Here is a 15695-nt window from a genome sequence, read left to right on the forward strand (position 1 = left end):
CAGGCCGGGGAGGAGGCTTCCCGCCTCGGCCCGGCTGAAATTCAGGCCGGGGAGGAGGCTTCCCGCCTCGCCCGGCCGCGAACGCGAAAGTTTTTTTTTTTAAAAAAAAAACGCCCCCTGATAGGCTACGTGACGATTGACGTAGCCTATCACGGCTAGATCTGCAAAGTCAGCCATGATAGGCTACGTCAATCGTCATGTAGCCTATCACGGGTGACTTAAAAAAAAAAAGCGCGTACGCTAATGGCGGCCCCCATAGGGAGCCGCCATTCGCATTCCTTATTTAGTTGCTGTAGTCTACGTAAATCTTTACGTAGACTACAGCGACCAAATAAGGAATGGGAATGGCAGCTCCCTATGGGGGCCGCCATTATCCATACACACTTTTTCTTTTCTTTTTTAAGTCACCCGTGATAGGCTACGTGACGATTGACGTAGCCTATCACGGCTGACTTTGCAAATCTAGCCGTGATAGGCTACGTTAATCGTTACGTAGCCTATCAGGGGGCGTTTTTTTTTTCTTTTATTGCAATGGCGGCGGCGGCAGCCGGTCGAAAGACCGGCTGCCGCTCCCGCCCCGCTCGAACACCCGCCGAACCGCCAGCCGGACCCACCACCGGGAGGGACATTCGGCGAAGGTAAGTCCCGTCCAAGGGGGGGTGCGGGGTGCGGGGGGGGGGGTTCGGAGGATTTCTCCCTGAAACTTGTTCGGGGGGCCGAACACGTTGGCGCTTGGCCCCCCGAAGTTTCGGGGAGAAATTCTCCGCCAACCCTACTCTCAGCCCAACCCACCTCACAGGGTTGCTGTTGTGAGGATAAAATGGAGAGGAGGAGGATAATGTAAGCCACCTTGGGTTCCTTGCAAGAGGAAAAAAGGTAGGACATAAATGCAATCAATCAATCAATCAATCAATCAATCAATCCAGTCCAGCATTCTGTTCACAGAGTGGCCAACCAGTTGCCTGTGGGAAACCCATAAGCAGGACATGAGTGCAACAGCACCCTCCCACCCATGTTCCCCAGCAACTGGTGTACATAGGCATACTGTCTCTGATACTGGAGGTAGCAAAAACAAAACAGCTGTCCCTCGCCCTAAATTATATTGCTGAAATGAAGAAAGCTCAGTGAGAGGGAGCTATAAGCAGGAGCGGAGTTTTGTGTAGAAGAAGTTTTGTTCCGGTAATCAGAACAAACTCCTGAGCTCAGAATGACATAACTGTAAATATATGCTTGCACTTGGCTCAGTGGAACTCAAGGTCCTAGTAAAAACAAAAAACAAAGTAGACCCCTGTAAGCCTGCAGTCTCTCCTCTTTAGCTGTTGATAGCAGTGGGATGTTGTACTCTGTTATGTGGACCATGACATAATAGACTGAATTTCACATTCTGGAATGCAGAACTGGTGAAGTTCTACTTGCATTTCCCAATCGAGCCTCCACTGAGCCAGTCATTTCCTTTTTGTTGTGGGAAAGTGATCTGTACACTTCTACATTCCGACAGCCACTCGTGATTGCCAGCGTTGCCCTGAATTCTAAGTGTCCCTCGCATAACCTCCAACTTCCCAGGGACAAATAGGAGACAGACCCTACCTTGGTGGGTAAAGCACATGCTTTGCACCCTAAAGGTCCCCGCTTCAATCCCCAGCATCTCCAGCAGAGCTGGGGAACACCCCAGTCTGGAACCCTGGAGAGCCGGTGACAGTCAGAGTAGACAGTACTGAACTGGAGGGACCAAACTGCTGACTCAGAAAACAGCTGAGACGAAGAGCAGATAGCACAGTGGTTGAACGCTAGTGCTGTGCCGAGAATTGCTCCCACATTTTTTTCGACCGTTCTCCTTCAATTTGATAGAAGAGAAATGGCTTTCGAAAAGAAATTCAGTGGTGAGGAGATTTCGGAGAGATTCCCATGGGTTGGGGTACTTGAGCTTACCTTTCTTAGGAGGTGGCCGAGGAGGAAACACAAGTGTCCTGTCCTTCATTGTACTATCATCTATCCGAAAGCCTGTAGCCTCCTCACCTTCCTACCCTTCAGTTAAAGCCCAGTTTAAGGCACCATGGCTGTGTTTCCACCAGCGATGTACTCCAACCTGGCTACGCGGCGAGGTCTCTGTGTTTCCATGACGCTGTTGCCATTCAGCCCCAGCACCGCATTTTATCGCTGAAAAACCACTCCTGCTGAGCCTGCTTATAGTCCGGCTTTTCCAGCTTACTGCAGCTCCATTACTGACCTGTTTCCACAATCTCACTGGGTCCGGTATCATAGCCAAGCCCCTGGGGCATGTAGCCTGGCCGTTGTGGGAGTGTCGCTCGCCTGCCCATGACCTCATTGACCCAACCTCACCTCCATGTTTTCCTGAATTTCCACCACCATTTTGGAGCAGGGATAACTATTAAGCATCGATACTGGAGGGAGCAGGCAGGAAGGGAGGAAGCATCACAGACATCAGCACCATTGAGCTGTGCATTTAGTGTCCGTCCACCCCAGGCATCCACACGGCGCTCCCGCCCAAGAACAGCAAACACAGCTTCACGAAGATGCATGGGGCGGAATGTCGCCTTAGCGAAGACAAGGCGCTCTGTATCGGTGCGTCTTTGCTGGACCAACGCTACCAGCCCCTCCCCGCTTTCTATCCACTGATCACAAAGGGGTCAAAGAACAGGAGTACAGAATGTACTGCCTACATTCCCTTCCTTCTGTTTTAGGGATCAAAAGACAGAATCCCTTTGAGGCGGTTGGTTGCTTTTCTGTGGTTATATTAAAGCGAAATAGCGCCTTTAGCCAGCTTTTTCAAGCAGGAGTAACTGCTCAGCGTGGAAAGGCTGCATGCCCTGACTGTAAAAAAACTGGAGTTTGCAGGGTCATTAATGTGCACTAGCATTTTAAAGTTACCTAAATGTGGGGGGAAAGCTCGGAAGGCGGGGGAAGATACTGTCCAGAGTGGAAAACTTCAGCGGGGCAAAGGGGGCGAGGGAGGGAATTGGAAAGAGGAGGAGGCAGGAAAACAGATGGGGTAAGCAGACCCAACCCACTCCAAAAAGAGTCCACCCAGCCATCAAGAGAATAACGGGATTAGGGCTCTGTGGAAACAGTGCAGACCCCCAGGGTACAACGATGATAAACTGGGTGTTTTAGGACATGGAAACATGGGAGAGAAAATGCAATTGGGGAAACACTGCAATGAAGTTGGACAAGAAGTGAAGCTGATAGTATTGAAAGCCATCCCATGAAATAATTCCTTTCCCAAACCCTCAAAGACCCCCCCAAACTGGGGGCCGGCCTGCCAAGACAGTTGATGCCGTTGCAGCATGAAGACCCCCCAAACCCTCAAAGACCCCCCCCAAACTGGGGGCCGGCCTGCCAAGACAGTTGATGCTGTTGCAGCAAGAAGACCCCCCAAAGCCTCAAAGACCCCCCAAAGCCTCAAAGACCCCCCAAACTGGGGGCCGGCCTGCCAAGACAGTTGATGCTGTTGCAGCACGAAGACCCCCCAAACCCTCAAAGACCCCCCCCAAACTGGGGGCCAGCCTGCCAAGACAGTTGATGCTGTTGCAGCACGAAGACCCCCCAAACCCTCAAAGACCCCCCCCAAACTGGGGGCCAGCCTGCCAAGACAGTTGATGCTGTTGCAGCACGAAGACCCCCCAAAGCCTCAAAGACCCCCCAAAGCCTCAAAGACCCCCCAAACTGGGGGCCGGCCTGCCAAGACAAAGTTTTGCTACACCCCCTGCCAATGAGGAGCCCTACCTGTGAGAAACTGTCAAGAATTTCTCCTCCCACTTGAGAACTTAAGTGACATTGTCTCCCAAATTTCTCTGTCCACAAGTAAGGTGGAGAATTTCAGGAGGCCATTTGTGCACAGGAGTATTGAACATACCCTCTGCACACCCAAGGTCTCAGGTGGACAGTTCCAGGTAGGGCTGGGGGAAAACCCCCGGCCTGAAACCCTGGGCAGCCGCTGGCTGTTGAACCCAGTGCTGTTGCCTTCATATCCTGTTTGAGGGCTTCCCAGAAGCATCTGGCATGCCACTGTGGGAAACAGGAAGTTTGATCAGATAGGCCAGAGGCCAGAAGCGGCATGGCTCTTACATGCTCATTTCTCCATCCAGCTCAGTATCGTTCTCCTCTGAGTGGCGGCATCTCCCCAGGGTCTGGGGAAGGCTCTTTTCCACCCTCTGCTGCCCGGGCAAAGCAGGTGCTCAGTCCCCAAATCAGGGGTGAAGAACCAAAACTGGCCTTCCAGGGTCCTCAGATGTCTACGCTCCTTCCCTCGACCACTGGTCATTTGTTGGTGTCCCGGCTTTGCACAGTTTCCCCCCATTCTAAAAGGCTGAAATGCCTCTCCTAAGGCCTAGTTACCGGCGGTAAGGGCCGTAAGCGAAAATATGCTGGTAATGTTGGGTTATTTTTCACCTTCCCCTTTTGCCTTCGGCCCTGCCCATCACTGGAATGCACCCCCCGAGAGGTTCTCCAAAATGGCATTCGGCCCTCAAGCTGAAAGAGGTTCTGCAGCCCTGCCCCAAATGATGGGGGCAGGCCAGATGGACAGTAATTGTTGTTATTAGAATAGAGGTGTTTCCAGCCTCAGGGCCGGCCCTGCCATTAGGCAGAGTGAGGCAATCTCCTCAGGCGGCAGGTCTTGGGAGGTGGCAGCAATATGCTGGAGGAGAAACCCGTGTGCCATGCATCCTTCTCTGTGGCCCCTAAGTTAGCCTGCTGCCTTCAAGTGCAGTGGAGGCATCGTAGTAGCTTTGTCAGTGTTGAAGACAGAGTCATCTGGCAGACTGGTGGGCTTTTGTACATGGAATGGGAGGGGGCGCCATCTTGTTCTTCACTTCGTATGCCCCGGCTGTGGGTTGCTAAGGTCTGGAGGTGCCGAGACAATGATAAGCCAGATCCAGGTTTGCTTACAAGGAGACTTTATTGAGCACTTACAGTGCACAGGCGTACCCCATGGTTGGATCAGACAGCTTCTCTGGACCCAGAGCCAAGGGGTACAATGGGTCTTATACATACATGTCAGCAGTGAGGCAGCATGACAGCAGCAAGCGTTAATTATCATTCATCTGCAACTTTCCCAGCATAGACCCCTGTAACACAGAGCCTCACTTCTCAGGCACTTCCTAGGCCCTGATAAGATAAACGGTTCAGCGCTTGTTAGGATGGAATGTTCTGAGGCGGCGATATCAACCTTTGACTCATCTCACAAGCTCAGAGGCCCCCTAGCAAGGAAATTGGGCTTAAGCAAAAAGCATTATGGATCTCTAAGTCTCTCTAAAACTACTGGTTAGTCAGGTTACAGGCCCGAGGCCTTACACACTTCAGGCAGCAAAATGTTTTGGGCAGGCTCTGACCAGTCTGCCCTGGTTTTCATTTGTGCAGTGTTAGATAGGATGTCCTCTGCCTAGGGAAACACTGTGTAAGAAGCAGGTCTTTGGGATCTGGTGTCCAGGGGCAAAGTGGAGCTGTGTAGAGCAGCATGTCATCCAGACTGAAAAGCTTTTGCTTGATCCCAAAGACTGGGCATTTCAAGGAGTAGGTTCAGCTCTCTCCCTCCCACTACAGCCCGGATAGTGTCTCCAAGCGCATCCCTTTATGTTCTATAAGCCAAAGGCCACCATGCATTCCCATGGGGGGGGGGTTAATGTTGAGGTGGAACCTGTGGAGAAGGGCTGTAGCTTAATGGTAGAGCACATCCGTTGCAAACAGAAGGTCTCAGGATCCGTCTCTGGCATCTCCAGCAGGATTGAGAAAGACTCCCTGGAGTCTGAAACCCCGGGGACCTGCTGTCAAGTCAGAGTAGACAATGTGGAGCTTGGTATACCAATGGTCCGACTCGGTATAAGGCAGCTTCCGACGCTCATTAATGATGGGATTATTTAGTAACGAGGCCTCCTGTTAGAAAGGCAATTAGCAGAGAAAAAACAAAAAGGCAAAACAGAATGAGCGTTGACCAGTCCCACATACACACAAGGCTATCTTAGAACGATAAAAGGAGACCTTAAGGAAGGAAAGAAAACAGTTTTACTTGCAAATGTTTTTGCATATAAAATGCAGGTACAGTTTCCAAAAGAGTTTGATCAGTTGATTTTGTGTTCTTTCACACCAGCAGGAGCGAGAGAGCAAAGACACATTCACCCAGCAATGGTGCAAGTCAGAGAGGGAGTGAGGGAGGAAGGGGAGGAGCAAAAAGAAGAAAGAGCCAGTGTGGTGTAGTGGCTAAAGTGTTGGACTGGGGAGGTTCTAGTCCCCACTCGGCCACAGAAGCTCACTGGGTGACTTTGGACCAGTCATAGACTCTCAGCCCAAGCTACCTCACAGGGTTGTTGTGAGGATAAGATAGAGAGGAGGATTACTGTATATATGCTGCCTTGGGTTCCTTAAGAAGGAAAAAAGCCAGGATATAAATGTAATAAATAAATAAATACATAAATGAGCAAACAAACAAACAAACAAATAAATCACAGGAAACCACACTGTAGGCTATAGAGATCCTAAGGCTAGCTGCAGCCTAAATTCCCATGAATTAACTGCAACACTGCCCCCTTCCTGTAACTTGCAGACAAGGTTGTAATACTCCCAAAGATTAGGAGCATCCACACCTCAGTGGCAGAGCCTCTGTTCTGCAGAGGTTCCCCAGCATCTCCAGGCAGGGCTGGGAAAGACCCCTGTCTAAAACCCTGGAGAGCCACTTGGTGTCCCCCCCCCCCCGACACTGAGTGGCTTGACTTCCACCAAAAGAGTTCCCCATTTGGGGAGACCCCTAAGGTGTTTCTGTGCACAGATCCCACCGTGATTCATTGCTCTCCTGTAGGGGGGATATGCAATAGCAATCTCTCCTTCTTCATCTCTCTCTCTCTCTCTCTCTCTGCTGCCTCTAATGGTCTGAAATACATCTAGGATCTTTCTTTGTTCTCTCATCATTAAACATACAACATAGTGATGATTGGTCCCAGGTTCAATCCCTGGCATTTCCAGGTAAGGCTGGGCATGACCCCTGCCTGAAACTACTAGTCCTGATGGCTCTGTGCTCCCTCCAGTACCAGAAGCAGTATGCCTGTGTACGCCAGTTGCTGGGGAACATGGGCAGGAGGGTGCTGTTGCACTCATGTCCTGCTTGTGGTTTCCTGGTCCAAAGCTGGTTGGCCGCTGTGTGAGCAGAATGCTGGACTAGATGGACCCTCAGTCTGATCCAGCCGGGCTCTTCTTAGGTTCTTACGTTCTTAAATACATAAATAGTACGGAAGGGCTGCAGCAGCCTTTCCCAGCGTGGGGCAACGACACGTACAACAGCTGGGATTGTTTAGCTTAGGAAAGAGGTGTGTAAGGGGAGACATGATAAAGGTGTACAAATGATGCCTGGTGTGGAGAATGAGGAGAGGGAGACATTTTGCTCCCTCTCTCAGAATACTAGAACTTGGGGTCACTCTATGAAGCTGATTGGTGGGAGACTCAGGACAGATAAAAGGACGCCGTTCTTCACACAGCACAGAGTTCAGCTATGGAATTCGTCCCCACAAGACGTAGTGATGGCCACCGATTTGGATGGCTTTAAAATGGAGTGAGACACATTCCTGGAGGAGAAGGCTATCAATGGCTACTGGTCCTGATAGCTATTGTGCTACCTCCAGGACCAGAGGCAGTGAGCCTATGTACACCAGTTGCTGGGGAACATGGGCGGGAGGGTGCTGTTGCGCTCATGCCCTGCTTGTGGGTTCCCGGTCAACAGCTGGTTGGCCACTGTGTGAACAGAATGCTGGACTAGATGGACCCTTGGTCTGATCCAGCAGAGCTCCTCTTATGTTATGTTCTTAAACCCCAGAGATCCACTCCCAGTCAGTGTTAATGATACTGAGCTGGAGTGGACCGCTATTGGGGCATGCTGACTCCGCACAAGGAAAGCTTCCTACGTTCCTCTTTTGTTAGCTCAGTAATTAACTGATGGCTTATCCTCATGCCTCTACCTGTCCAGGTTTGATCCCATCCAAGGATTTGCTTGCGTCAATGCGGAACAGAAGGGTGCCAGCAAATACTGTCACGATTACAAGGTTCAGTTCACCTGTCCAAAGACATTCTGTTAGAGTAAGTATGATAGGCTGGTGGCGAAGAATGGAGATGGAAGCCAAAGGGCTGTCATTCACTGCCAGGACACATACTTTGCAGGCGGAAGGCCCCAGTTTAGTCTGAGGCATCTCCCGGTAGGGCTGGGGAAAAGCCCTGCCTGAAGCTCCGGAGAGATCCTGCTAGAGCGGGTGCTTCCAGGTGTAGGGCTCCTATTGCTAACACCCAGGAGGCATTCTGCAGCTATTCTGCCTTCTCTTCCTGAACGGAAGGGAAAGCACAGCAGGACTACAAACTGAATGTGACATCGTCTGGATCCCATATCATAGAATCATAGTATAGTAGGGTTGGAAGGGGCCTATAAAACCATCACGTCCAACCCCCTGCTCAGTGCAGGAATCCAAGTCAGAGCATCCCTGACAGATGGCTGTCCAGCCTCATCTTGAGTGCCTCCAGTGTGGGAGAGCCCACCACCTCCCTAGGTCATTGGCTCCATCGTCGTATGGCTCTAACAGTCAGGACCTGATTTTTTCCTGATGTTCAGCCAGAATCTGGCTTCCTGTCACTCAAGCCCATTATTCTGTGTCCTGCACTCTGGGATGACGGCAATGGGATTGCACACCCCAAACCATGTCTCGTGACTCCCTGGTTACAACTGCTTCACTGGCTACTCAGGGCACCTTTCACAGTGCTGGTTATGACCCATAGGATAGAGCCCTTTACGGCTTGGGACCAGGCTATCTGGAGGACCGCCTTCTCCCATGCCTGAGTTTGAAGATCTTCCAGGGAGCCCTTCTCTCATCAGAGGCATGTTTGGTGCAGACACGAGAGAGGGCCTTCTTGGTGGCTGCTCCCAGGCTCTGGAATTCCCTGGCAAGGGAAGCTAGGTTGACTCCCTCCATGCTGTCCTTCTTCAGGCAAAGATGTTTTTTTATTCAAACAGGCCTTTGGCATGTCAGCTGGTCTGCTGCTGGAGCAAATTCTTTTGGGTTGGGTTAACTGTGTTCTTAATCTGATTTCATGATTGTTTGAATTAAGTTTATTTTAATCTTGGTTTTATTACTGTTCACTGGCTTGGCTTGAGTACCGTGTGTGTGTGTGTGTGTGTGTGTGTGTGTACAGGTGGAATACAATCAAATGAAGAAGTAATTAATAAAATGCTGAGTTAGTTGTGCCAATGGTCTGATGTGGTATAAGTTAGCTTCCCATGTTCATGATTTAAGGTGCAATCCTCTGCATGTTTAGACAGAAAAAGCCCTATAACTCCCATCATTCCGAAGCCAGCATGGCAAGCTGGGGAATGCTGGGAGTTGTAGGACTTCTTTCCATCTAAACATGCAGAGGACTGCTGCCTTAATTAGTTCTTTGGTTGCCTGCTCCTTGTCTAGTGGACAGAGTTTAATTTTAAATGGCTACTATCATGATCTTCAGTGTGATTCTCTGGTAGAAGTTAGATGTGGCTGGATACATCAAGGGCCTCTTAGAAAGAGTGAACCATCTCCCGCTGTTGTGCAGGCAGCTGTCAGGAAAAACACAGAAGTCTTCAGTTGAACCAGGAATGGGGAACATGTGGTCTTTCAGATGTTGCTGGACTAGTATCCCTGACCACTGGCCATGCTAGCTGGTACTGATGGAACTGAAGTCCCAACAACATCTGGAACTCCACAGACCCTACCTGTGATTTAAACCATGCATTTTTATTAATTGACCAACAGGGAAGTGTATTGTGATGCATTTCCGCCCCAGAAAAATGTGTAACTTATTTATGAGAAATGTTCTGCTTAAAGGAAGAGAGGCCCTGGAGAAGGGGTGTGTGTGTGTGTGAGGGGGGCTGGTCAAACACATATCCTGCTTCCAGGCATACTTATTGAGCTGATAAAGGCACAGGTGTGATACTCCATGTATGGATGTTATGTGAAGTGCAATCCCTCAGTTCAGATTCTTTGGCAATGACCCTGTGAGGTAGATTAAGCTGAGAGATAGTGGAACCCCTCAGCTCTAGCACTGAGTGGGGATTTGAAACCAGGTTGTCCTTCTTGTGCTGCAGCAGGGCCTTCTCCACTGTGGCACCCCGGTTGTGGAATGCCCTCCCCTTGAAGGCCCGACTGGCAGAGACATTGGTTTCATTTCAGCACCAAGTTAAAACATGGCTTTTCACCAAAGCCTTTGAGGGAATTCCCTAAGGTTGTGCACTGTTTTAACCATTTTATCATTTTCAGTTTTCTACCTGGTATTAGGTTGTTTCATTAGGTTTAATATGCTTTTAGCTGTTTAAATTATTCATTGTTTCATAGTGTTTAAACTGATTTTATCTGTATGCCACCTTGAGATCTTAATGATGGAGGGTGGGATACAAATGTTTTAAATAAAATAAAAATAAATAAATAACCTAATAATAATACTGAAGAAGAATGTGGAGACTTTGAAAAACACACTGGATCACACTTCGAAAGATACATTTGTTGATTTATGTGAGGTTAGAGCTGTGAAATACCCCTTCATGGATCACTGCCTTGTTGTGGCGAAGGGGCTTGCGTAACTCAGTGAAGCCATAAGCTATGCCGTGCAGGGCCACCCAAGACGGACAGGTCATGGTGGAGAGTTCTGACAAAATGTGGTCCACTGGAGAAGGAAATGGCAACCCACTCCAGCATTCTTGCCAAGAAAACCCCATGGAACGTATCACAAGGCTAAAAGAGATGACGCCGGAAGATGAGCCCCTCAGGTCGGAAGGTGTCCAATATACTACTGGGGAAGAGCAGAGGGAATTTCCAAGTAGCACCAGAAAGAGTGAAGCGGCTGGGCCAAAGCCGAAAGGACACTCAGCTGTGGATGTGTCTGGTGGTGAAAAGAAAGTCCGATGTTGTAAAGAACAATATTGTTTAGGAACCTGGAATGTAAGGTCAATGAATCAAGGTAAGCTGGAGGTGGTCAAACATGAGATGGCAAGATTGAACATCGACATCTTGGGAATCAGCGAACTAAAATGGACAAGCATGGGCAAATTTAATTCAGGTGACCATTATATCTACTACTGTGGGCAAGAATCCCTTAGAAGAAATGGAGTAGCACTCATAGTCAACAAAAGGGTGGGAAAAGCAGTACTGGGGTACAATCTCAAAAATGATAGAATGATCTCAGTACGAATCCAAGGCAAACCATTCAACATCACAGTAATTCAAGTCTATGCCCCAACCACTGAGGCCGAAGAAGCTGAGGTTGATCGGTTCTATGAAGACCTACAACACCTTCTAGAACTAACACCAAAAAAAAGATGTCCTTTTCATCATAGGGGATTGGAATGCCAAAGTAGGAAGTCAAAAAATAACCAGGATAACAGGCAAGCATGGCCTTGGTGTACAAAATGAAGCAGGACAAAGGCTAATAGAGTTTTGCCAAGAGAACACGCTGATCATAGCAAACACTCTTTTCCAACAGCACAAGAGGCGACTCTACACATGGACATCACCAGAAGGTTAATATCGAAACCAGATTGATTATGTCCTTTGCAGCCAATGATGGAGAAGCTCTATACAGTCAATAAACAAGACCTGGAGCTGACTGTGGCTCAGCTCATGAGCTGCTTCTTGCAAAATTTCGGCTTAAATTGAAGAACGTAGGGAAAACCACTAAACCATTCAGGTATGACCTAAATCATATCCCTTATGAATACACAGTGAAGGTGAGGAATAGATTTCAGGGATTAGACCTGATAGACAGAGTGCCTGAGGAACTATGGACGGAGGTCCGTAACATTGTTCAGGAGGCAGCAACGAAATCCATCTCAAAGAAAAAGAAATGCAAGAAAGCAAAGTGGCTGTCTGATGAGGCTTTACAAGTAGCTGAGGAAAGAAGGGAAGCAAAAAGCAAGGGAGAAAGGGGAAGATATATCCAACTGAATGCAGAGATCCAGAGAATAGCAAGGAGAGACAAGAAGGCCTTCTGAAATGAACAATGCAAAGAAATCAAGGAAAACAACAGAATGGGAAAGACTAGCGATCTCTTCAAGAAAATCGGAGGTCTCAAGGGAATGTTTTGTGCAAAGACTGGCATGATAAAGGACAAAGAAGGCAGGGACCTCACAGAAGCAGATGAGATTAAGAAGAGGTGGAAAGAATACACAGAAGAACTATACAGGAAAGATCTGAATGTCCCTGATAGCCATGATAGTGCGGTCACTGAACTTGAGCCGGACATCCTTGAGAGTGAAGTCAAGTGGACCTTAGGAAGCATTACTCACAACAAAGCTAGTGGAGATGACAGTATTCCAGCTGAGCTATTTAAAATCCTAAAACATGATGCTGTTAAAGTGCTGCACTCAGTATGCCAACAAATTTGGAACACTCAACAATGGCCGCAAGACTGGAAAAGGTCAGTTTACATTCCAATTCCAAAGAAGGGCAATGCCAAAGAGTGTTCAAACTACCGCACAATTGCGCTCATTTCACATGCCAGCAAGGTGATGCTCAAAATCCTACAAGCTAGGCTTCAGCAGTATGCGAACCGAGAACTACCAGAAGTACAAGCTGGGTTTCGAAGAGGCAGAGGAACTAGAGATCAACTCGCCAACATTCGCTGCATCATGGAGAAAGCAAGAGAATTCCAGAAAAATGTCTATTTCTGCTTCATTGACTACGCTAAAGCCTTTGATTGTGTGGATCACAACAAACTGTGGCAAATTCTTAAAGTGATGGGAGTACCAGACCACCTTACCTGTCTCCTGAGAAACCTGTACGAGGGTCAAGAAGCAACAGTAAGAACCAGACATGGAACAACCGATTGGTTCAAAATTGGGAAAGGAGTATGACAAGGCTGCATATTGTCACCCTGCTTATTTAACTTATATGCAGAGTACATCATGAGAAATGCCGGGTTGGATGAATCAGAGGTCGGAATTAAGATTGCTGGGAGAATTATCAACAACCTCCGATATGCAGACGATACCACCCTAATGGCGGAAAGTGAAGAGGATCTCAAGAGCCTCTTGTTGAGGGTGAAAGAGGAGAGTGCAAAAGCTGGTTTGAAACTCAACATTAAGAAAATGAAGATCATGGCATCTGGCCCCATCACTTCCTGGCATATAGAAGGGGAAGAAATGGAAGCAGTGACAGATTTTACTTTCTTGGGCTCCAAGATCACCGCAGACGGTGACTGTAGCCATGAAATTAAAAGACGCTTGCTCCTTGGGAGGAAAGCTATGGCCAACCTAGACAGCATAGTAAGAAGCAGAGACATCACCTTGCCGACAAAGGTCCGTCTAATCAAAGCTATGGTTTGATTAGACGTAGTAGTAATGTATGGCTGTAGTAATGTATGGCTGTGAGAGTAGTTATGTAATGTATGGCTGTGAGAGCTGGACTATAAGGAAGGCTGAGCACCGAAGAATTGATGCTTTCGAACTGTGGTGCTGGAGAAGACTCTTACGAGTCCCCTGGACTGCAAGGAGGTCAAATCAGTCCATACTAAAGGAAATCAACCCTGAGAGCTCATTGGAAGGACAGATACTGAAGCTGAAGCTCAAATATTTTGGCCACCTAATGCGAAGAGAAAACCCCCTGGAAAAGACCCTGATGCTGGGAAAGACTGAAGGCAAAAGGAGAAGGGGACGGCAGAGGATGAGATGGCTAGATAGCATCACCGATGCAATGAATATGAACTTGAGCACGCTCCGGGAGAGAGCGCAGGACAGGAAGGCCTGGCGTGCTATGGTCCATGGGGTCACGAAGAGTTGGACACGACTGAACAACAACAACAACAGAGCTATGAAATAAACCAGTGAAAAACATTATGTCCTCTTGCCATGCCTAACAGAAGCGATAATTCATCCTGATTATTGTGCCGTGAGCTATTGTGGACAGCAGCTTACTTCACTGGATGTTTTAACCGGAGAGAGAGGGAAGATATGATGGGAAGGAACACAAATGAACTCTATAGCTGGATCGTGAAATATAAAAGTATTTCCCAGAGTGCAAAACACGGAATAATGGGCTCAAGTGACAGGAAGCCAGATTCCAGCTGAACATCAGGAAAAACTTCCTGTTAGAGCAAGACGACAATGGAACTCATTACCTATGGAGGCGGTGGGCTCTCCCGCACTGGAGGCATTCAAGATGAGGCTGGACAGCCATCTGTCGGGGATGCTCTGACTTGGATTCCTGCACTGAGCAGGGGGTTGGACTCGATGGTTGTATAGGCCCCTTCCAACCCTACTATTCCATGATTCTATAATTCTGTGATTTAGTGCTGCGCTGAAAATAATTAGTTGTGGTTTTTTTTTTTTTTTACCATTTTCATTCCGTTTAATAGAAATGAAATTTTGAATTTCTTTTTTGTGGGGTGCGTGAATGGGGTTCTTGTGCTTACCTTAGTTACAAAGTGACCAAAATATGTGTGTGAGCATCTGGCCTTTCATTGTATAATTCTCTCTCTCTGCAGCCTCCCTGCCTTCTTACAATTCAATAACGTTTTTTCAGATGCGCCTTTCTCAGATTAGGAAGTGCAGGCAGCCTGGGAGACTGCACAGAGATGTAGAGATACGTAACAAAAAGAAAACACACAAAACACCCTTGGCCATTTTGTAACAATAAGGTAGTATAATTCCACCAAAGGAAATACAAACGGTATTCTAAAGCACCATAAGAAAAAGGCAGAAAATTGACAGCCTCTTTCACAGGGAAGAAAACTTTCAGGAAATTGGAGGATACATTTCAGCACAGCACTACAGCATGCATTGCCCTGCGTCAGTTAAAAGTTTAAGCGGAAATGTTTAAACAGCATAATTATTTTCAAAGTACATTTTGTTTATGCGGTTAATCTTTTTTTAAAATTACATTTCAGCTGATCATTATTCCCTAGAAAAAGCACTGTGTGCAGAACAGAAAGACCAGAAGCTATCAACAAAGATACTTCTCCTGGTTCCCTCTTGCATCTCTCTTATATGAAGAGATGGCTCATGCCATGTGTTCAACGTATTTCAAAGGGCTGGGGGGCAGGGGGGGGAGTAGAGATTTAACAATTGCAAAGAAATGAATAAATATGATTTTTGGTATCGGGGAAAAAAATGAATTTTCAATTGTCACATACAACAAGGAGAGTTCCTATTTTGCTGTGTGAAATATTGGGCCTGCAGTACCATGCAAATATGCAGTAGATGCTCATTTCCCCACATTGCTGCCTCATGTGTTTCCCCACATTGCCGCTGCCACGTCTTGCTTCCTCATAGCTGGATTATGGTTATGAAGGCTCAGAGCCCCTCGATGGCAACACCAGAAAAATATACATATTGGGGGAGACACCGTCTATTTTAAAACTATTTTATTATTATTATGAGCAATACTTCTATCCCACTTCTCATCTGCACATATCCCAAAGCGGTTTACTACAACACCATCAAAGAATAGAGCAATACAGTAAATACACAGTAATGCACTCTCATTCGAAACATGGCCAGGAGAGGGCCAAAGTGAAAAGATGCTCTTGTACCCTATGTGTGAGCGGCGAGAGGTTTCACGGATTCCATGGATTACTGAGGGTTCAGTTTCCTTAGAAAGAGGTCTCTGAGTCTGGAGACAGACAGCATTTCTGTGATATAAGGTTTATTTACATTCATATACATATATATGTAAATAAACATGTGT

At 47.7% G+C, this 15695-nt stretch overlaps 1 protein-coding gene across 1 annotated transcript in view; it reads left to right on the forward strand.

Annotated features, from left to right (window-relative positions):
* Positions 1-15138, forward strand: part of LOC146335396 (uncharacterized) — a 32802-nt gene extending 17664 nt beyond the window's left edge. Inside the window, exons 6-7 of the mRNA XM_084822340.1 lie at positions 7970-8079; positions 14896-15138. Coding sequence (XP_084678466.1) covers positions 7970-8078 — 109 coding nt within the window. The 3' untranslated portion in view covers position 8079; positions 14896-15138. The remainder of the gene's footprint in view (positions 1-7969; positions 8080-14895) is intronic.
* The last annotated feature ends 557 nt before the right edge of the window (positions 15139-15695 follow it).

Source organism: Heloderma suspectum, chromosome 15 (assembly GCF_057233095.1).
Source record: "Heloderma suspectum isolate Gila_16-S chromosome 15, 16-S_ref, whole genome shotgun sequence".
Taxonomy (NCBI): domain Eukaryota; kingdom Metazoa; phylum Chordata; class Lepidosauria; order Squamata; family Helodermatidae; genus Heloderma; species Heloderma suspectum.